This window comes from Musa acuminata, chromosome BXJ2-2 (assembly GCF_036884655.1).
Source record: "Musa acuminata AAA Group cultivar baxijiao chromosome BXJ2-2, Cavendish_Baxijiao_AAA, whole genome shotgun sequence".
Taxonomy (NCBI): Eukaryota; Viridiplantae; Streptophyta; class Magnoliopsida; order Zingiberales; family Musaceae; genus Musa; species Musa acuminata.
The window spans coordinates 29,946,894-29,970,155 of NC_088339.1; the positions used below are offsets into that span (position 1 = coordinate 29,946,894).

Consider the following 23,262-nt stretch of genomic DNA (forward strand, 5'->3'; position numbering starts at 1 on the left):
GACTTGCCGTGAGACATTAGATCCCGTGTGCATCTGGAATCTAGAACGAGATGCGCCACCGGAATCCATTAAGTATAGGATTCAGATCCAAATTTGGATTGGATTTCGGGTACTGTGGATCCGACCCGTTAACGCCCACCCATTACGGAGACCGCGTGGGGACCTCCGTCGATCGCCCGTTCCCAAATCTCATGTTTATTATGTTCATACCTCACCACCAAGCAGCAGCGTAAACTGCTACAACACGGGTAAAAGTCAGTCTCTGCTCGCTCTCGCTCTCTCTTCTCCTCCGCGTCCGCCCCCCGCGTCCTCGCCTGCGCGCAGGAGTCAACAGCGTCGGTGTGCCGATGAATCTGGCGGAGCGAGCGGCGCCGGGGCAGATGGTGGGCCTCCTCAAGGTGCGGGTGCTGCGAGGGGTGAACCTCGCCGTCCGGGACCTCTGGAGCAGCGACCCCTATGTCATACTCAAGATGGGCAAACAGGTTCGTCGATGATCGCCCTTCCTCGACCTTTCAGCTCTTCTTGCAGCGTATCAGCTGAATGCATGCATCCTGGGTATCGATAGATCCGAAACCGTGCCTAAATCTTGTTTCTTGTGCGAACCTTTTGTTGATTGTTGCATACAAGATGCACAGATGAAGCGAATTATCGATTTAGGTAGGAAAAAACAGCTTCTTTGCTATCTTGTCAAGCTATGGTCAGAGAGACAGATTTTGGGGAAGGTCTCCGTGAGATGAACAGGTGTACGGACGCAGTGCATTCCAGAAAACAACTGCTTTACGATTCTTCATATCACTGCTGAACCTCGTCACATGATTGCCATTCCAAAAACTTTCATTAGAACAGTGCATTTTACTTTAATTTCGTAGGTTTACTTGATTATATATAACAGGTCTAATCATAGGAGCTTCTTCTTTTATCCTGGTTTTGAGTCATCTCTCTACTTAATAGTCCAAATGGATCCTCGATACTGATATCTTTTTCCATCATCAAAGTTTTCTTTTGTTTGTTGTTACTATGTCAGGGCTGTTATGCCATATCTAATTTACACAATTAATCCATCATCTGATTGTTGTATATCTTTGAATGTTTTCTGTAGAAACTGAAGACTCGAGTAATAAAATGCAATACTAATCCTGTTTGGAACGAGGAGCTGACACTTTATGTTGAAGACCCTACCCTTCCAGTGAGACTCGTACGTTGCGATAATATTTGCTGCTTGCCACCTATGAAATGTCAAAAAATAGATTTTTTTTATATTATTGCGGTGCAGAGGCTTGGAGCAGTTTATTTTAATGCAGTTATAGTTTCAAAGAGTTTTCACATATACTTCCTATAGTGATATTGCTTTTCTTGCAAATAAGATGAACTACTACCAAGAAGAAACTGCCATTACATATAATTGAGTCAAAGAGGTAGGTTCCAATTTACAGATATGACTTGTAGTTACTGGAGCGAAGTTCAGACTTTCAGATGGGATTGACTCCAATTAGGCCAGAAAACTGTAAATTTGCCACCAACCTGCTTAAAACTGGGTTGAAAAAGATCATGAATATTAAACATTTTTACGTGGATTCATCTCTAGCCTCCTCAGCTGACTATTTCTGTGCGTACTAGTTAGTAGACAAATTATATATCGACAGAGTAGTAGATGATGTTGATATATGTCAGAGGTCTTCATATCCCTTCTCAAGAAAAGAGGTAGCACTGTTTTCGACTTGCTTTAGTGGCTAATATTGTCAATTCCTCTAGCATTATCACGTGATCCTATCTCTCTAGGGTTCCCGTATCCACAAAATATATCCAAGACATTGTAAATCATGGTGTTTCATTCGTATTTCAAAGTTCATCGTCAAACTTAATGCAAGATATACAAAGAAGTAAATTAGTGAAAGTATAAATTTTGGCCCTATTTAGACCTGACATTACTGCATTTACAATTTCATCCTGTAGATTCTCTTAAAAGCCAGAAACAGGAGGAAAACACTTGACTGTTCCAATTGCTATAAACTGTTCAAGCGAGCAGAGATTGCACTTCTAAAACATAAATACTTCTACAAAAGATATATAGGCTAATATTCCTAGAATAACTTGTAATAATGTTAATCACAATCGTCGCTTTGTTCTGTGCTCTGGAGCTTAGTGGGTACGATTGATTCAGTTGTATACACTTCATGATCCATTCCAATTTGAGCTAAACTATATATATTGTTTTTCAGATTGTCTGTGCCAGCAAACTCACTCTTCCTCATATTCATAGCCACTTCTCCTGTGATTGAACAACACAGTACACTTAAGATACATTTGCTACCTCATAAAACTCAAGCATTGATAGATCATATCTCGAATGACACTCAGCATAATAGATGACAAGTTCTTATTGCTGGCACCAATTTGTATTTCATGAACTAATAGAGATATGGTTATCTAGGTAAACAGAACTGCCTATGTCATCACAACCTTCATTTGTATAGGCCAGGAAGTTTGATATCAGTTTATGTATGGTTTATGTTTATGATTGCAGGAAGTGTATGACAAGGACACATTCAGCCTCGACGATCGTATGGGCAATGCAGAGTTTGATATCCACCCCTTCGTGGAGGCTGTGAAGATGAACTTGGAGGGTCTCCCAAATGGCACCATAATAAGAAAGGTGGTGCCATGTCGGCGAAACTGCTTGGCCGAGGAGAGTCATGTGTACTGGTCGGATGGTGAGGTGGTTCAAGACCTTGTCCTGAGACTAAGAAATGTGGAGTGTGGTGAAGTGGAACTGCAGCTTCACTGGATCAGCATTCCAGGTTCCGGAGGCTCATGACTGTTCTGATATAAGAGTGTTATCAGTCCTGTAAACCTTGGAGAGCTGTTTGTTGTCTCCATATGTTTAAGTAGAATTAGATGCTTATAGTGTGTAGATTGTCAGAACAGGCACCCAAGTTTAATAAGCAGTGCTGCTGAAGACAAATTCTATACACTCTACAGTTTTATGCCTTGTTATGGCCACTTGATGATTTAGTTGGAGGAGCCTTTGGTCATCTGGATCTCAGTATGTATCAAATCTTGGATATATTATGGAACTAATTCCAGTGGCATGTTGTTATAATATGTGCTTTTGATTTTATCTAGAGAGGATCGAAATTTATTTTTTTATGATTTATATTAGAGAGTACAAAAAAAATTATGCTTTTGTCAAGGCTAACTTAGGTATATTTGTAATTAATATCATATGGTAAAGATTTTTTTTTTAACATAAATAAGAACTATGAATCATAAAAAATTTAATTATTGATCTTTATAAAATTTTTAGTTACAGTTGGTCAACATACCGATAGATAAGACCGTGGAACCAACGCATTTGACGAGCTTGTCTTGTAATGCTTCAGCACAACTACTGCAATCTTTGCATGAGGCTCTTCACATTGCAGAATGCCTCGGTCCTGCGACACCTCAGGGTCAAACCCCTGACTTCTACTTCAATAAGGATCAGTTGCCATGGCTTCTTCAGCTTCAACTACTCCTAGAGGTGCTTGAATCTTTCTTCTTTTTTGGGAGATCAGACTGGCCAACAAGGATTTCTTAAGCTTGAATGAATCTTTTTCTCTTGTGTGTACGAGGGAATGTGATTTAAGTGTGACCGATACAAAGTTGTATGACTGCAGCCGTACCTCAGGCTCGCAAGGCATCTATCTCTCTAGCTAGATTCCTGGAGAAACAAAAGGCAACGTAAGAGGCCATTCTTCTTATCGCACTTCTATGTTGAAAGAAGCCAAAATGGTTTCATAAGTCGTACAACAACAAGGAGAGATGGTGAAGGATTCTTAACCTCATCAAGATGAGAAATATGTTGTCTTCTACTTCAAGACTTGCTCTCTTGCAGGGGATGATTGAATGTGTTCTTGAGCTCTGTCCTGTGATCCTACTGGAGAAGGAGATAGATTTTTTTTCTGAGTGCTACTAACAACACTACAACCTCTCCTATAAATTTCGAAGATTTTTTTTTTTTTTTTATATTTATACAAAAAAATTTTAAGATAATTTTTTTAAATTTTTTTTCATCTACTAAGATCTTGAGATATACAATATATTTATAGAACAATTAACACTTAGATTTTATATTTGTCTAATAATTTGATTATTTAAATTAATAAAAAATCTAAAAATATTTGTCAACCTTAAAGTCAAGATCATTTGGATTAATTGTATTTGAAGTAGAATCTCTCGACTGATTGATCGAGAAACTTGGCTATACGAGGAAGAGCCAAACCAGTCCAAATTGAAGTTGAAATAAAAGCTCATTTTGAGTTAGAATGGCTACCATCTTAAAACTATTTTTGCATATATACCCTAAATAAGTCGAAATTTATATGTTTGTTTTAAAAGCCTAAAACTATTAAATAAATACTTGTCTTATTTTTGTTCATTGATAAAAAAATTCTCCAATACTAATTTTTAATTAAGATTTTCACAAAAAAATACATATTTAAACATGATTGATCTCACATCACCAAAATAATCTAAATTAGACATCCTACTATGGTGAAGGAAGGGTAGAGCAAAATTTTCTCCTTCCATATTTTAATAATTATAGTTTTTATTTTAGTTAATAATCATCTTAATTATTGATGAAAAAATTTTGTATTTAAATTATCAATTAACTTAGTTCGTAAAAACTTATATTTTTCGATAGAGTTAGAAAAGCTAATCAAATGAGAATAATTATAGATTATCTCTTGTAATTAGTTATCTTTAGTATTTCGAAATATTAATTATATATATGATTAAAAAGATAATTTTATAAGATTAAAAATAAGAGATTTTGTTGGAATATTTTTTTATATAAAAAAATTTAATATAATTTTTAAAAATATAAAGATAATGCTAAAGATAACATAGTGCTAAAGGAAGAATATGTAATTAACCGGGTTGAAATGTTGCGGTTTGTTGACGGAGGGCATTTCGACAAACACTTGATGGACGCATCCAAACGCTCGCCAAAGCCGACCCTCGCACGCCGCCCTTTCCCTACATTTCCTCGGTACTGTCTTTTATCACGAAATAAACAAATTTAAGGAAAAAGAATATACAGTCTCGCCAAGACTTGTCCAAAAGGCCAACCGCCCCGCCCCTCTTCCCCTCTTAGTCTCCCGCAGCCACCGACGACGAAGAGTGCGAGAGAGGCGAACCAACTCTCCCCCTCTCCTCTCCCGGCTGTCGAAGAAAAGAGGAGGAGGAGCGCGGGCGAGTGAGATGGTGTTCAAGGGACGTTTCTTCTCCTCGAAGAAGTCCGACTCCTCGTCCAGCCCCGATGGATCCAACAGCCCCCGCACCCCAACCCTTGGCTCCCCCTCCACCGCCAGATCCGACAAGATGAAGGCCAAATCCTCCGACGCCGCCTCCGGCCATACCCTCGTCCGGAACGCGGTCGAGAAGCACCACCTCCATGAGCAGCAGCAGCAGCAAAAGGAGAAGAAAAAGAAGGGCAAGGACGCCAAGGATTCCAAGGGGAAGGAGGCCACCCTTGCCCCTTCCCCGCTGGCCCTCTCCACCCCGGCCAAGCCCCGCAAAGGGCCGGCCGCGTGCCAGGATGGCGTCGGACCACCGCCCGCGTCCCCCAGTTCGGAGTCCCTCTCCCCGATCCTGGCCTCCTCGCTTGGCCTCAATCGGATCAAAACTAGATCCGGGCCGTTGCCGCAGGAGGGCCTCCGCGGAGACCACCGGATGTCGGCCCTCAAGAATAGCAACTTGTCCAGAGGCGCTGGCCCCGACCCATCGTTGGCTTCGTCCGGTTCGGCAGCAACTGCGGGAAGAATTGGTGGTGCCGGTAGTAGTGGGCCGAAGAAGGATGGAAGGAGCCTAGACGAGGTTCCTCGGTCGTCTGCTGGTTCTTGGGCTGGCAACCAGTGGTTCGCAGCTAGTGCGGATGCTTCGTCTGGCCAGCAGGGAAGAAGTGGTAATCTTCTGCTGCAATTACATTGATATTCTTGCGGAGATGAAATTCTCTTTGGGGTTAATATTAGCCGACCAGAACTCAGTGGACATGGTGTCGATTCTGATAAATTTAATTTTCAGCTTAGAATTGCTAATTTGGTCAAAATGTCAATGTGATTCAAGATTTACATTGTAGATTGAGATAGTATTGTAGAATCCACTGCAGAATGTTTCTGAGCTGATCAAATTTGCAAAACTTAATCAGTTGAAGGATCCATAGCTAGTTGTTTCTTCTGTGTGGTTTAAAACAGGCTTGATGTGGTTCAACCATTAATATACTCAAATAGAGATGGACAAAGTCTTCCCAATGCAATGAAGGATGAATGGCCAAGGCAACTGTACTAAGGCTAAATCTGATTTGTTTTTTAGGAGGGAGTAGAAATTAAGCTTTGTGGTTTTGATTTGCCAGCCTTTAGGTTGGCATTTAAGTGGTACAGCCCATCCTTCAATTCAGCATGTCCAATTGTCTTCCTCGTTGCATAATCCTGAAAAGAACACTCAGAAGAGGCAAACACAGCATTACACTGGAGTTGTTGGGTAATCTTGCCAATAGATAATAAATTACAGGTCAAGGTAGGAACATGAAGGACTGATATTAAGGTTAAAGAAGGTAATAATTGAACTGTCTCTTTCCCAACTGTAGAAGAAAAAGACCCGTCAACAAGTTCTTCATGTTCCTAACTGAACGTGTAGTATAAGAAGTGAATAAGTTCAAAGAACTGGTTATGTAATCTATAGCATGTAGAACTTGAATCTATGATCGACGTGTTAAAAATATTTTTTTTAGATGCGTTTAAGGCATAGATATTACTTAGCCGGGCAACTGAGCAAGAACCTGAGATGGAAGTGGAATTCTAGCCTCCAAGTTGACTTGGAAAATTTTTCAGCTTTTCCACATCACCTTTGCTGAGAAAGTTCTCTTCATATTTTCAATGACGACAGTTTGATGAGCTTGTCCCTTGCTCAGTTCTATTTTTGCTGGTTGAGATCCTCCTTTTGTTGCACTTCCTTGTTGAGTCTATTTCTCTTGTTGAGGCTTACCAAGAAGTTTCCAGCACAGTCTTGAGTATGTCATAGTAGTCACACCATAATTTCTCTTTGTCCACTGATGGTTTTCTTCCAGCATAGGAATTAAGTCTTGAGGCTGCCAAAACTGAGTTTTCCAGGATTGAATTCTCACCTCGGTGAAGCATAACTCTCTTCCTGCCTTCTTCACCACAAACCAAGGAAAATACTTCTTTAATAAATGGGAGAGGGTCTTTGCCTTGGGCTCTTCCATGAACTTCATCAAACTCAAGATCAAAGCAACTAGAAAATAAAAATTCATTTCCTTTCAGTCATCCCTTTAAGTTTCCTTGTACCAGAATTATTTTGACATTCTGATAGAGATCTAGTTCTAACCAGTCCCTTCATAATATTATAATATAATGATAGATTTGTACCTTGTTTGGTGGACACAATCTGCCTCTTCAATTTCTGTAATGTCCTTTGCAGTGTTCAGAAGGAGATATGCGTTGCTAATCTCAGGTTGCATGGAGTGAACAGTTGGGGTATCACCACTGAGTTTTCTACATCCCAACCTTCGAACTTTGGATTGAATGTCTATGATTCAGAAGAAGGGCCAATCACATGCTCTGTATTCCGTTTACTCTGTAGGAAAACTTATGCAGATTGAGACCACTCCATGAAGTTGACTTCAATTATTCTTTAAGTAGTGATTTGTAAGTGGGATTTCTAGATGAATATGGTTCTGAATCTGGTGTTAAATTGGTTGGGGTGTCTATTTTTGATGTTGCATATTTGTCGGGATGATTGGAAGGATAAAAGATGAAGATTTTGGAAATAAAATTGGAGACTGAAACATTGATCAACAAAGAAAGGGCTAAATAGAAATGTTCATTAACAAAAAAGGCTGACCACGAATTGGATGTAAATCCAAAAAAGTTCAAGGATGTGATACCATGTAGAATGAGTAATTTCACTCATTACTTTATTATGAATGACATTAAAAATTCATAAGAGCGATCTAAATCTTAAAAAACTAAAACACAACTATCCCATTACATCACAAATAATGCTACAGCTGCCCTAATATACAAGGAATACAACTATACATGTAAATCATAGAAATTAGGAATATGACTACTTAAGAATATATAGGAAGACAATTATATTCTAATTAGCCATAAAACTTCCTCATTTAGGAGTAGAATTTCCATATTTTAGGAATATGACTTCCCTACTCAAGGAATACATACAACTTCCATGGAAATATAGCTTTCATATTCTAGGAATACGACTTCTATGTGTGTGATTGTCCAACACAATGGATGATTTGGGCTAATCATGAAATGATCTTGATGTTCGATACCTTGTGATCAATAGCTTATTTTCTCTTCTACTCTAAATCAACAAATAAAGATTGGCTGGTGTGCAACTCGAACACTTTAATCGAAAGAAAATTCAGTTGTTGGACTACCTAATTAATTAGGTTTAGTGGCACTTGTTAACACAGAAGTGTATTCATGCCTTGAATTTGGAGAATTCAAAGTATTCTCATTAATTTTTTAGTTTTCCAATGAATCAAAATTTTATGATATGTTTCATATTAGTTAGGAGATTAATTTTGAGATAAGTATGAGGCATGTCATATACCATTGAAAAGCTCAATGGGTCAGAAATATAAAACATTAACAAAGTTGAATTTGATGTTTTATAGAGGAAACTATGTTCCTTTCTCTCTACAAGGGTCATGATGGTTGCTCTATTGGATAATGAAAGAACATTCTTCTCATCTTTTGGATGACTACTTATTATGCTTTTTAAATTAGTTTTCATTTATTTTGATTTGTAATATAGTGAATAATTAAAGCCTGAGGCGTTGTTCCATGTCTACTACCATATATTCCATGACATATTTTGCTGCCATATAAACTGAAGTACAGCTTTGGATCTCTTGATGTAGAGTTGCATTTTCAAATTTGTGCATGTTTAGACTTATTGGTTCCTTAATGTTTGGCTTGTTCCAGTAAATTATTTGTTGACATTAGTTAGTAGTAAGGTCAGGCAGAGTTTGTACTCTGCTAATAGATTTAATATTATTCACCTTGCAGGTAAAGCTAAATTATCATGGAACAAATATGAGGGTTTTAAAAATCAGTCTACATTTACTTCAGAAGCAGAGGTCAGAAATCAGTTTTGCTTTTTGATTAAGTTACTACCGAGCTATCCATATCTTGCCATATATCACCTTTATGTTTCTTTTATCAAGGTGCCAATAATGATTCTAGTTGGTTGCCCATACAGAGCCCTTATGATGGTTGTGAAACCCCAAAGGAGTCTGAATCTCCCCGCTTTAAAGAAATTATGCAGGCGACAAGTGCACCCAGGAAGAAAAATCCTGGAGATGTGAAGAGTTTTTCACATGAGCTAAGTTCCACAGGAGTACGACCATTCCCATTTTCAATGCCTCGAAGTACATACAATTTGAAGGTGATAACAGTCTAAATGAAGCTCCTTTCCGAAGGCTTTTTTTTTTAACATTTTATTAATATAAGATCTGAAACCTTTGGGTAGGATGATTATTATTATTTTATTGTGCTTTGTTCCATACAGGAAGTCTTGAAAGTTATTCAGATGAAATTTGAGAAAGCAAAGGAAGAGGTGAACTCGGATCTGGCAATTTTTGCTGGTGATTTGGTTAGCATAATGGAGAAAAATCTAGAAAACCATACTGAGTGGAAGGAAATTTTGGAAGATCTGTTGATACTTGCTCGGAGCTGTTGTGTTATGACACCTGGGGAGTTCTGGCTTCAGTGTGAAAGCATAGTTCAGGATTTGGATGATCGTCGCCAGGAGCTTCCCTCAGGAATGCTAAAAAAACTTCATACCCACATGCTTTTTATCCTTACTAGATGCACGAGATTACTACAGTTTCACAAGGAAAGTGGATTTGCCGAGGATGAGATAATTATGTATCCAGGATCTAAGATTGTGCATTCTGCCGAGGTACCATCAGGACCAACAAAAGATAAGAAATGTACCGAGGCTGAAAAGAACTCCATGGAAGCAGTCATTTCAAGGAAGTCCCATAGTCAAGAGCAACGTAATCTAAAATGGAAAAGAAGCCAGGAGATGCCAGTCGGCTTCTTCCCACAACTTGATGTTGCAAAGGATGTTCTACCTTCTACTACCAGGGAACGCATAGCTTCTTGGAAGCCTCTACCTTCTCCTGCAACAAAGAATCAGAAAGAGTCTGGCCTGCTTGCAGATGAATTGACCATTCAGAAAGTTGATTCCATCCACCTGAGTAAAACCTTAAATGAAGGTGTAATACTGCCTAATCTTCCTGAGCAAACTAACCTTATTGATGCCTCTGCACATCTATCAGCTCCTTCCAAGCATCAGCACAAAGTTTCATGGGGCTACTGGCCTGATCAGCAGAGTATTTCTGAAGAAGGTTCAATTATGTGCCGCATCTGTGAGGAGTATGTTCCTACTATGTATGTGGAGGAACACTCAAAAGTTTGTGCTGTCGCAGATAGGTGTGATCAGAAAGGTTTAAGTGTTGATGAGCGTCTCATCAGAATAGCTGAGACCCTAGAGAAGATGGTGGACTTCTACACACAGAAAGATCTCCCTAATGTAACTGGAAGTCCAGATGTTGCCAAAATTTCTAATTCAAGCATGCCTGAAGAATCTGATATTTCATCACCAAAATTTAGTGATTTGTCACGGCAAGGTTCGGTTGACATGCTTGACTGTCTTCACGAGTCCGAGAATCCTATTTTTCTAGATGACCTAAAAAATCTGTCATCAATGACATGCAAGACCCGTTTTGGTCCAAAGTCTGATCAAGGAATGACTACCTCATCAGCAGGAAGCATGACTCCCCGATCGCCTTTAATGACACCAAGGGCTAGTCATATAGACATGCTTTTGACTGGAAAGAATACACTTCCTGAGAGTGATGATTTTCCACAGGTTGGTATTTCCTAGTTGCATACAAAAGGTTTTATTCTTCTAAAGTTTTGCACTGCTTACAATTGACTCAATTGACAAGGAATCTATGGAAAAAATCTTTAGATTTATGCTTCTTGCATGCCTTTGTAAAATTAAAATACAAATTTAAACACTTGCACATTCACATACAAGTCCGTGTAGTGTTATACTTCATATGTATTCCTTTCCCAGTCTTTGTTAGCAAATCAGCCCTTTTTTGAATCTTTATGACAAGCCATACCTTTTATTGCAATGAGTCTGATGTGTTAGTTCTTATGTGAATTGGCTGATCCCTATAATTTCATTCTAGAAAAAGGTTTCTTTTTGTGTTTTATAATTTGCAATTGACCAGTTATTATGATTTTTTTTAACTTATATTGCTCAATGTAGATGTAAAGGCTTACATTGTATCCTCTAGAAGTAAACTTGGCTGATACTCTCTTGGACTTTTACCCTTCATCTTTATATAATATTCTTTCTGAAATCCATCCATGTCTGCAGTTCGTAATCTTTGTCAAAGGTTTGATATGTCTATTTGCATAGTTTTTCGAATTAATGCCTAATTCGAGAATTGGTATGAAACATTGTAAATTTTGTTGCTACTTCGTGTGCACACATCAATCTCTTTCAAGGCAGCCTTAAGCAATGATTAATTGCTACAAATCCTAAATCATAGTTGATTTAAGTGATACCATCTCATTTGTTTGATGCTAAAGTTTGGTTGTAAAAGCATGATGCTGTTATTGGTTTCTCTAACAGCCTTTTTGAAGATGATTGCTCATTATTGAGCTTGTCGTTCACCACTGATGCTCGATTTTCTCTGAAATGATGCAGATGATTGAACTTGCTGATATTGCTCGATGTATAGCAAATACTATGTCGGATGAAGAAAGATCCTTGAATTATTTAGTCTCATGTTTAGAAGATCTACAGGAAGTTATGACTCGTCGGAAGCTTGAGGCACTTACTGTACAGACATTTGGAACCCGTATAGAGAAGCTCCATTGGTGGGTAGATCTACTGAATGTGCATGTTATCAGTGTTTTTTCTCTTATATAGTTTTCCTGGAAGTCTAATTTATGCATGCATTTAAGAAAATATACTTCTGGAGGTATTTTTTAATTCCATTAAAGCATTCTGTATCTTCTTTGCCCCCTCTTACAGTTATACTGTTTTTTCATCTTTGGCTATGTGCTACCTTATAGCGAGAAGTACTTGCTGCTTTGTGATTCAATAACTTCACTCGATGCTGAAAAGGTTGAAACTACATGTACCGTTATGGATGAAGAAGAAGATGTAGTTCACAGCTTAAGAGCAAGTCCTGTTCACCCTACTTCTAAGGATCGAACATCTATAGATGATTTTGAAATTATTAAGCCTATCAGTCGCGGGGCATATGGTCGGGTTTTCTTGGCTAAGAAAAGAACTACAGGAGATCTTTTTGCAATAAAGGTAATTCATTGATGCCTAAACTCAACTGACATTTATCTCATATCTTTGGCTGTAAAGGTTGTCTATTATGGCAAGCATTTTTTTAGTAATTATAATAAATGTAAGCCTTTTTTTTTATTTTTTATCTTCTATCTATGGTTTTTCTTTGTCATCATGTCATATCCATGGCTGTAAATGGAAATAGTTAAATGACGTACCCCAGACCCAATGTATCAGGAAGTATGGGAAATCATAGGTGTTTGCTATGAAGCTAGATTGTTTTCGTTGCTGCCTTTTTTCTTATGTAAAAGAATGGCCAATACAACATATTGGGGAAACTCCTGTTTTTCAGACATCTGGAATTAACTAGTCCTTGTTTTCTTCATCACTTCCGTTCTGATCTTCAATCATCCATTTTGCATATTCTTAAGGTACATAATTACCTGATTGACCATGGAGTGATGAAGTTTTGGCCTAGAAAGTTCAGTATTATCTCGTATTATTTTTTTCTCATTTTATTTAATCAAGTGCATCATAATTTTTGTTTCTTTTATTTGAACAAGACTTTCATTTTATACCCAAGAAACATTATATTAGTTTCATGGCTGTCATGTTGTGAAAATCTATTTCATTGGCATGTCTTCTTGTTATTTTACCATTTTCCAGGTCCATTTTGGCTTCAAAACATATTTAGTATATATTTTTCTAGCCTTTTTTTACATGATCACATTCGAGTATTGACATGTTCTGCTGTGCGATGTATGATGCATTCTCATTAGGGTGGAAAATTGATTTACTGTTGTTCAGGTTCTAAAAAAGGCAGATATGATCCGCAAAAATGCTGTTGAGAGTATATTGGCTGAACGAGACATTCTAATTACAGTTCGCAATCCTTTTGTGGTAAGTGTGTTCTTTTGAAGTTTGTGACCCTATATTAAAGTTTGACTTTTCTCAACTGGATTTTTTTTTGTTGCAAGGTTCGATTTTTTTATTCTTTTACTTCTCGGGAGAACTTATATCTTGTGATGGAATACTTGAATGGGGGAGACCTATACTCATTATTAAGAAATTTAGGTTGCTTGGATGAAGATGTTGCTCGCATTTACATTGCTGAAGTTGTAAGTATTTCTTAAGAAATCATTTTGCAGTTTTTTGGTTTTATGTGTCTATCCTTGTGAGACTGGAGTCTGATCTGGCAGGTTCTTGCATTGGAATACCTACATTCCTTGGGAGTGGTGCATCGTGATTTGAAGCCAGACAATTTACTGATTGCTTATGATGGTCATATCAAGGTATTGGAAAATAGATACTTAACATGTACTATTGGCAGTTCTGTGGTGACTGATACCCTGTCTTCTTTAGCATATCTAATTTCACTAAATATGAATGTTTTGATATTTGAAACCTAACATAGAAAATGACCCAAATTGATTTCCGTCATGGGTCGGCAGTTTAAGCATTGATCAACCTATGCTGGTTGGAGCTGCAGTTTGGTGGTTGATAGTTAGATGAACCATACTTGCATGAGAGTGGGGTCACAAAGGACTATTTTGTTTATGGCATTGCTGTTTGATTTGATGTTTAGATGGTTAGGCAGCTTTAGAGAAAGAACAACAAAGAGAGAGGTGGAGGACAGCCACCCGATTACCATGGAGTGAAGACTGAATAGTGAGAAAGGAAAAAGAAGTTGTAACCAAATTGTAGCATAATATATTTTATACAGTTTGAAAGAGTCTGAACTGTCAGAAATGGTGAGCTGGACAATTCAAGCTTTCATGTGGTTGAATCTTCTGGTTTCCCAGTTTTGATGAGTTGTGTTGGTTTTATTCAAAGGGTCAGGACCAAGTATCACAGAACCTTACATGTCAGGCCAGCACGTCAATAGGGTCAATCCATTTGACAAAGTTGGGTTTGGAGTAGAGTCAAAAAGTGTCAGCCTAATGCACACAAGGTTGCAATTAATTATTATATGTCCTATACGTCACATACCATGGTTTTAAAAATTGGTTAGAATGGTCTATATTGACTGGTATTTACTGGTCTTACCAAGAACCAACACCCTTTGCTCGGTTTGGTCTGAAACTAATTGATCTTTTATTTTTGAGTTTTGACAACAAGCATCTTTTTTCCACACTCTTTCTAGGTTCTCACCATGCTTCTTTCTCTACTTTCCTCTCTCTCTCTCTCTCTCTCTCTCTCTCTCTCTCTCTCTATGTATCTATCTTTCTACCGCATGCCACCTGTTGCTTGTCGTCGCTGTCCTCTGTATTGCATCACCTGCTGTCTCACTGTCTCTGGTAATCCTCTTCCATTCTCCTCCTACACTGCTCCTTGTCTCCTTCTCCTCTTCTTCTCCTACTCCCTCCTTCTCAGTGCCGACTGGTATGTGCCTCTATACAATGTGGTGGTGCATTGGTACATATCGGACCATACTAGTCCGGCTGCTGACTGGTGTGGGTTTGGTAGCGAAACTTAAAACTATGGCACACACATTCCTCTATTTTGTTTGTATAGGAGGATGAAATTATACAATGAGAATGTTCTCATCAAGACACTTGTTACTATGTTCTTGCAATGAAACGTGCAGTTTTTCTACATTGTTGCAATGCCTCTTATAAATAGCAATTTTTAAATACATGCTGTTTAAGTTTATGCTGATATCTCATCTTTATCTAAATGTTAACTTATCATTGTAGTTCCTTGTATTAAACTTGTCCTTTTAAATCTTCATCGAATTTCATCCCATTTCTATGAAAATTGTGTTTAAGGTTTAAACTCTAAACAATCTTAGCGTTCCATAACTTGGTGTATCCTTGATTGTCGTAGCTGTGATTATAACATTCTTAAGTATAAACATGTTATACTTGGAGAGGAGGGAGAGAAGTACTGAGAGACTGGATGGGGCTGGAAGGTGGTGGGCAGGGGTAGGCAGTCCGCCTCCTCTTCCTCATCCTTACACTGGTACAAGCCAGACTTGTACCGGTTCGGCAAGGACCAGTGCGGCTCTGATATCCAAAACTTCAAACCTTGTATGTAACTATGCATAATGTCCCCAGCCCAGCGAAAAGCCAGGGATGGTATAACACCACAATCCTGTAGTTTCCCTATAAAAATACGAGGCCAGAACCAGAACAAATAACTTTCGAAGAATATTTATTACAAAATTCCAGTTCATAATTAATCAATCCACAGGACATATATTACATATTTCAAACCATAATCAATTCAAGCACAAGACATTCATACCTGTTCAATAGACTGATTACAGTAGATCAATCCTCCCATCTTCCTTTCCTCGTTCAAGAGAGGGGCTTCTTCTTTTCTTCTCCTCTTTCTTTCTCCTTTCTCTTCTTCTTCTTTCTTTTCTCTTCTGCCCAATTTCACCTCAACCGAAGCCCTTCTCTCGTATAAGGGAGAGGCTGTCACGCGAGAGGAGAGGCATTGGGGAAGAAAACCCTCTTTTTTTTTTTACTTTTTTGCAATTTAGTCCTTATAATTTCTCTACTTTAATTTACAGTTTACAATCAAGTTCTTTGATAAAAATAGGGATATTACAGTGTGTGTGCTTTGTATTATACTTTCTGCTTGCTTGTTTTACATACAGAGATACATGGATATGGATATTGATATGCACTGATTTTAGTAATCATAATCATTCGACCCTTTGTTTTCTCTGTATTTTATATAACTTTGCATATAACCGAACACTTTAACCTTCACTCTTTTGGATACCATTCCCATTGTGCTGATCTATTTTTGATGTGACAGTTGACCGACTTTGGTCTTTCCAAGGTTGGTCTTATTAACAGTACAGATGATTTATCTGGTCCTGCTGTTAGTGGGACATCATTGTATGGAGAAGATGATACCCATGCGTTTGCATCTGAGCGATTGAGTCAGCAAGAACGGCGCAAGAAACGCTCTGCTGTTGGCACACCTGATTATTTAGCACCCGAAATACTTCTAGGAACTGGACATGGTTTGTATGACCTTTGCAAATATTTGGTGAAATCATATAATCTTAATTGTTTCTTGCCACTTAGTATTATAATTTCTGCAGGCGCAAGTGCAGATTGGTGGTCAGTTGGTGTCATTCTCTTTGAGCTCATTGTTGGAATTCCACCTTTCAATGCAGAACATCCGCAGGTCCTTTAAATACTAGATACTTTCTAGTCTTATGATAGCTCAGATGTGACAAGAGCAAAAGATAGAATGAGCTTAATTATAAAACATTTTAATATCATTGGTCCACAAACAAGAAATTTCATCACATGGCATCTTGAACCCTCACATGGGGGATCTCACATGCAACTGATAATTGTTATTCTGTCTAACTCATTGATCACTTTAGTCCATGTAAAATACTAGTTTCTATTCTCTTTAATCTTTCATTGATGGTATGGTACCATTACTTTTAACTAGCAATGTTTCTCTGTATGTAGCTGAGGACTAAATATGAAATGATGATGCAGGATTCTCTTCTGCAACTTAGAAGCCTAGCATCGGATATATTTTTGTTCTTTGTTTTAGACATATCTTCTTCATTATATATATATTTTTAAATGGGAATCACCAATTTCTCTCTTTTGTTTGTTTGTGCCTGTAGAAAATTTTTGACAATATTCTGAATCAAAAAATACCTTGGCCTCAAGTACCTGGAGAGATGAGCTTTGAGGCTCAAGATCTTATTGACAAGTAAGAAATAACCTTTTTGCACTTTTGGATGTGCTAACTGTCATTTATACCTTGTGCATTGGATGGTTGTGGCAATATTCTTTTGGTTGGATAGTAGCTCTTTTCTGGAACTGCTTAATCTTTATTTCTAATTGCCTTTTTTTTTATATGATATATTTAGGTTCTTTGCCTTGACTTAAATATGTAGCTATCTTACCTAGGGGCACACAGCTTCTTGATTTGCCTTTTCTTATCTATTTCTGTGATGCTTGTGGTCTTATTTTCTGTTTTTTGTGAATTATGTTCTGATGATTAATGATCAAGGTATTAGATCGGTTTCTACCAACAAGGTTTGCAATCCGATACAGGACAATATGGATGGAATTTACTCATCCAACAGAATACAGGTACACGGACCAAAGTGAATCAGGAAGTATGCCTAGTCCTGTACCACCTGGTACAGGATGGCATGGATGGTACGGGTCCTGTGCTAGGCAGTTTCTTTTTGTTTTATCAGTCGGCATATCGGCACTCAGTACACTGGTAACTGGCATAGTACCAATAAATGAATTTGCAAACCTTGTTTACCAGTATCATCAAGTACTTGTATTGAAATGTATATCTCGGCACCACTACAATACACATTCATTTTTATTTTTTTATTATTTTATCAAATGATATCATCCATTACAGCTCAATCTACCACTCAGGGTACTGGTACTGAACTAGTACCGTTGGTTACCCAAACCAAAACATAGATTTAAATCCTTGTTAACGATAGTAGTTTAAAAATTCTACAGTCACCATTGACAGTATGTCGTAGCAGGAACAAATTTAAAGTCATATTCTGTAACAACATAAAATTCATATTCTGCATAATGGGCACTAGTCCAAGATAAAAATGTCAAATCTCTGTTGCTTGAGGATTCAGATTTTTTCGCAGTTAGAATGGCTACAATAAAGGAGTCTCAACTCTGGCTGGTTTGATACTTTTCCATAGTTACTATGACATATCCTATCACATTACAACTCTTTGATGGCGGAATAATTTCATATTGCATCCTCCCTCTCTGGTAGTGGTATTGCCACTTGCCAAACATGTCTGCATAATGGGGAAGGAAACTGCTCAACTGCTATGCCTAATGCTCCTACTAGCCTCAAGTGTGAATTTCCTGACATTACTGGTAATATCCCATCAGATGATGCCATTATATCTAATGACAGTATATTTTTAAGATACACCGAATAAACAAAAAACAACAATCATCCACAAAACATGAATCAACGCATTCTTGTGCAGTCATACCATAACGTTAGTTAGGAAGTCTCTGTACACAATGAGTGAACCATGCAATAAGTTATGCCTAAACGTACAATGTTCTACATGTAACACTAATGTAAATGCATTGCTCAACGTGCTGGGTGAAACAGCCACATCATCAAGTAATCCTTTTTTAGTTACTAGATTAATTGTTGATATATCAACTCATCAAGTTCATTGCAGTATTAAATTAGTGAAATAATTGGACTGTTTTCTTTTTTTCATAGAAATTAAAGCAAGCCTTCATTTCTATAGAACCCTAATGGCTCCTGGGCAAAATCCATCCAGATATTGCTAGTCTATTTGAACTACTCTTGCATTGTGTATGAAACACAGGTTCTGTTTTGTGTTCCAAGCTGAGTTGTGTCTGCAATCCACACATGGACAAAACTATGCTGCTATTATTTTATAGACTATATTACATTATCAAACTAGTGCAAAAATGCTGCTGCTATACTTTCTATGACAGTTTACAGCATACCTCAATTCTGTATGACCTGAACAACTTTAAAGAAAGCTGCCCAACCATGTATGTTAGATCTCTTCTAATTGGTCCTGCGTTATGTACACTGAATTTAGTATAGAGAAAAAATAGTATTCGAACTAACTTGCACCTGCAACTAAACATAGACAAGGCAGATTGTAAGGGGTTCAATCTATTATTGTTTTGTAGTTCATATCAAACATTTTATCACCGTAGTCGTCCTGTAGTACTTATTCATTTCTTGTCTTAAACATAGACAAGGCAGATCATCCTGTCTCTTTCAAAATTGAGTCGTAATGTTGATTTTCTGTGTCTTTCACTTTCTTGCAGATTATTGACTGAAGATCCTCATCTAAGACTTGGAGCACAAGGTGCACCAGAAGTGAGTTGTGTTTACGAAATTACTATAATTATGACAGCTTATATTTCTCTAGTTTATGTATGCTGAATTTGATGCTCTTTATTTTTCCCTAAATCTGCTTTCCCAGGTCAAGCAACATGTGTTTTTCAAAGATATTAATTGGGACACACTTGCAAGGCAGAAGGTGATACTGATTGCCATCATCCTGTTTGACTTATCATATTCTTGAATTTACTAAGTTTGCCACTTTTGCAGGCTGCATTTGTTCCTTCATCTGATAGTGCACTTGATACCAGCTACTTCACCAGTCGTTATTCTTGGAACCCATCAGACGAACAGATATACGAAGCCAGTGAATTTGAGGATTCAAGTGATAATGGAAGCATAAGTGGAAACAGTAGTTGTATAAGCAACCACCATGATGGTGTGGTATGAATCTGTGGCTGTTTTACTTTTTTTTTAAATTAGTGGGTTCAAGAAAAAAATGATTTTCTTATTTTTGTTCACTAGTTAGTCTTTCTATAATATTTTATTCTTTTTCAAAATTTTATTTTTATTGAAGTATTCAGTAATGCCTTATGTTTCTGATAAATCTTATTTTCTTTGTTCGTAAATTGTAATAAACAGGGTGATGAATGTGGGGGTCTTGCTGAGTTTGATTCAAATACATCTGTGAATTATTCATTCAGTAACTTCTCATTCAAGGTAATTTAGCTTTATTTTGGCAAAAAATTTCTGTCACAAATAACAAAAGCAATTTTGGGATTAGTAAAGCTAGTTAGAAATAAAGTAAAGATAAGACGAAGCAATTCCTTATATTCATTATAATAAGATATTCTGAGGAGATATTCTGCAGTCATGTGGAGCAGCAGGGGCCATAGAAGAATTGGAAAATCGAAGCTGCAGAGACATATAACCTTACAATCCATTGCTAGGATACAACTTAATCACTGAAATCCTAAAAAAGATTTATGTAACAGAGAAAAGGAAGCACCACGAATGATCTGTTCCACTTGAATATAGGAGTTAATTGGTTTAGTGGAGACTGAATGGAAAGAAAAAGGTTTCTCCAGCCTTAACTATTCATAGGGCTCCAACCTACATCTCTTATGTGCATTAAGATGTGACATTTAAGGCCTCCATCTTAAGGTTTCAAGGTTTGAGCAGGGCTCTATTTGGTCTTAAATGTGTTGTATAATATTCTTCCTATCTGTTAGCAGAAGCTTTAGAAAATGTGGTCGTGCAACTTATCATATTATCATGGTATCTTAACAGGTCATGAGTTTGACTTACAAGTCCCTCATATTTTGTCCCTTTTGTTGGTCTTTCTTCCATATTTCACCATCTATGTTTCTTTGTGTTTCTTTGTACGATTCCATCTTTTGCTTGTACCATTGTTTTACACTTGGATTCACATGTCAAGGCCTATTAGTCCTTCATCTGTCTTGCACGTGAGGGGATACAATGAGCATGTCTCTAGTGTTGGATCTTTTTTCTACTAAAGCTCTGAGGAAAAATGAATCACCCGTCTTATCATTTTATCTCAATGAAAATAAAATACTGTGACAATATGACTCCTTAGGAAGATTGTATTTTCATTTGCAGAATCTTGTAAAATTGTTAGGTGTAAGGTTGGTAGTGAGATGCCACAAGCAGTTTTGTGCTAGGTTGGCAATATATTCGTATGCCCTTCTGACAGTATGGAACATCTTGTTACTTTGTAGGATGTTGCATGCAAGCTAGCGATGATCAACATGATTGGCACATCTATTCTACAAAAAATATAATGATTTTGTACTTTTGAATTTGCTTTGTTAGTTGCACAGCTTTTGATCTTTGCTGGGTATGATCAAAGATGAATGCTTTAGCTCGTTGTGCACCTAGGATCATCACAGATCCTTTCCTCATTCATTATTTTCACAGACATTGCTCTCCAGCCTAGCTCTGGCTATGACACTGCAACCAAGTATGAGATTGGTATTGCATGGATTGACAACTTGCTAAATAGTCCCGAAGCTTGCAATGGATTAATGACTGGAACGGGAAAAGAAGAGTATTTCAGTGCAATATTTCTACCCTTCTTTCGTCTTTTCTATAACAGAGTTTGTTTTTATTTGAATTCGGATTTTAGAAAAGAAATCATTTTGAATTTAGGTCTCAGGGTGAGTTTTGACATTATATATTAATCCTTCATAGACCCCACATTGCAGGAACCTTGTGCACTGAAGGTTTAATAGGTATATGAGCCTAATTTTGGATTTCCTTCCACAATGTTTTTGTTTACTGTGATTTGTTTATTTTTTTTCTGGACTGGATATTTGTTTCCTTGGGCTTTCTAAGGATATCCACATGATTCCAAGTTACAGCTGGGTTTACTGGATTTCTTCCAGTTCAGTATTTGATTTTGAAGTAAAAAAATCATTCCAAATTTAGCTCTGGGTTGGACCAGAGTAAAGCAGATTTGAACTTGTCAAATTTTGCCCGATTCAGACCCAATCCGGACCTTATTTTTGTGGCCCTTATCCCTATGCTCACAAATAGCCACCCACTTACCTATAGCTCAGTCATTAGACATGATGACAAATATATCTTAGGAATTACATCAACCTAGGGCATATTTGTTTTTCTGTACTAGGCTTCTAAGTAGTTGTGTATCTTCTTGCTTGATATTTTTCATATGCTTCAGCTGAAGAAACATGTTAGTTTGCCAAATTCCATCTGAAGTAAAAAGGTTTAATTAAGAAAACATCTATTGGAAGTGTTTCTCAATAATCAAGCTAATTGTAGAAAACATGTGTTTGCTATTGTACAGCATTTGCTGCAAGATTATTCTTTAAATGAGTAGCCATTGAAGTGTCGTACAATAGTCAAGCTCTTCAAGTGTGAAAATTTTCTATCACGGAGAACAAATGAGTTACATTTTTATACAAGTTGTGCTGCAAAATTCTCCTATATTTAGCTACAAGTTCACAGGGTCCAAATTGAGAGTTGTAGCAATTGCCAAGGTGTTTGTTTTGAGAAATCAAGAGGGTCAAATGATGTGGCAGCTGAAACCATTTTCGTTAGGTAATCAGTATAATCTCTTTGGAAACAGTGGGATGATTGCAGCCACATTCTCTTGGTAGTCAAACTCATGGTTTGCAGTACCGGTCCGACAGGCTTCCGGTACGCGGATCGCCTGTTACCGGTCCGGTACTGTAGCAGTGCTACAGTGCTAGGCACGCCTGAATATACCGCTCGATACACCTGGGTGTACCGAGCGGTATACCGTACCGTACCGGTACCGAGCCCAGGTCGAAACTCTGGTACGGTACGGTATTGCGAACCTTGGTCAAACTTACGTTCATCTGTTGGTTTAGACTTTTGTTGGGGAAAAAAGACTTAGGACATATGTGTAGAATTGGTATATGAGTGCATAGTTTTAGCTGCTTTATTAGTTGAGCACTTTCATAAACCTACTTTGCTGCTTGTAATTCATTTGGTGCAGAGATTTGATGCTGTCTTAGTGAGGATAACAAAATAAGCTTGAAATTGCATGCATTTTTTAAATAAGAGCCATTTTTATATTTAGATATAGTTTCGTTTTACTTGCTTTGCAAATTCTGCCAACTTTATTCTGAACTTTTGTATTTGGTGATTAGAATCTATCGCAGCTTGCATTAATCAACTATGATTTGCTTAGCAAGGGCGGGAAGGAGGATCTGCAGGAGAAGTCTGAAACTTAATTTGCATTCCTTTTATAAGTTTTTCATTTGAACAGATTCTTCAAGAACTTCATGTTTCATGTACATCTTGTAAATGTAAGTTAAAAACTTTGTGAAAATTTGATCTTCTCTTATTGCTGCTTATTGACCTGTTTCCTTTCATTTGTGCTTTCACAGAGATACAAGCTAAAGGCAACTCCAGGGTGGTGCTTTTTGTCATGTAGGCCACTGCTCCATGGCTGCCTACAATATATATATATATATATATATATATATATATATATATATATATATATATATA

At 37.5% G+C, this 23,262-nt stretch overlaps 2 protein-coding genes across 4 annotated transcripts; both read left to right on the plus strand.

Moving 5' to 3' along the window:
* Positions 1-206: 206 nt before the first annotated feature.
* Positions 207-3,118, plus strand: LOC103975416 (GTPase activating protein 1). 3 transcript variants are annotated; one of them, XM_065096598.1, is made up of 3 exons: positions 208-482; positions 1,100-1,186; positions 2,525-3,118. In XM_065096598.1, the coding sequence occupies exons 1-3, from the start codon at positions 348-350 to the stop codon at positions 2,813-2,815; spliced, it is 513 nt and encodes a 170-aa protein (XP_064952670.1). In that variant the 5' UTR covers positions 208-347; the 3' UTR covers positions 2,816-3,118. The 3 variants fall into 3 exon arrangements, with proteins under 3 accessions (XP_018677878.2, XP_064952670.1, XP_009388652.2); XM_009390377.3 differs by having other exon boundaries at positions 213-482; positions 1,100-1,195; XM_018822333.2 differs by lacking the exon at positions 1,100-1,186 and having other exon boundaries at positions 207-482.
* A 1,907-nt stretch (positions 3,119-5,025) lies between these two features.
* LOC135605955 (probable serine/threonine protein kinase IREH1) lies at positions 5,026-23,215 on the plus strand. The gene is made up of 18 exons (XM_065096596.1): positions 5,026-5,947; positions 9,099-9,169; positions 9,292-9,477; positions 9,601-10,968; positions 11,821-11,993; positions 12,192-12,438; positions 13,225-13,317; positions 13,395-13,535; positions 13,617-13,709; positions 16,186-16,396; positions 16,478-16,563; positions 17,024-17,112; positions 19,227-19,278; positions 19,385-19,441; positions 19,513-19,686; positions 19,885-19,962; positions 22,899-23,057; positions 23,139-23,215. The coding sequence occupies exons 1-17, from the start codon at positions 5,245-5,247 to the stop codon at positions 22,980-22,982; spliced, it is 3,906 nt and encodes a 1,301-aa protein (XP_064952668.1). The 5' UTR covers positions 5,026-5,244; the 3' UTR covers positions 22,983-23,057; positions 23,139-23,215.
* The last annotated feature ends 47 nt before the right edge of the window (positions 23,216-23,262 follow it).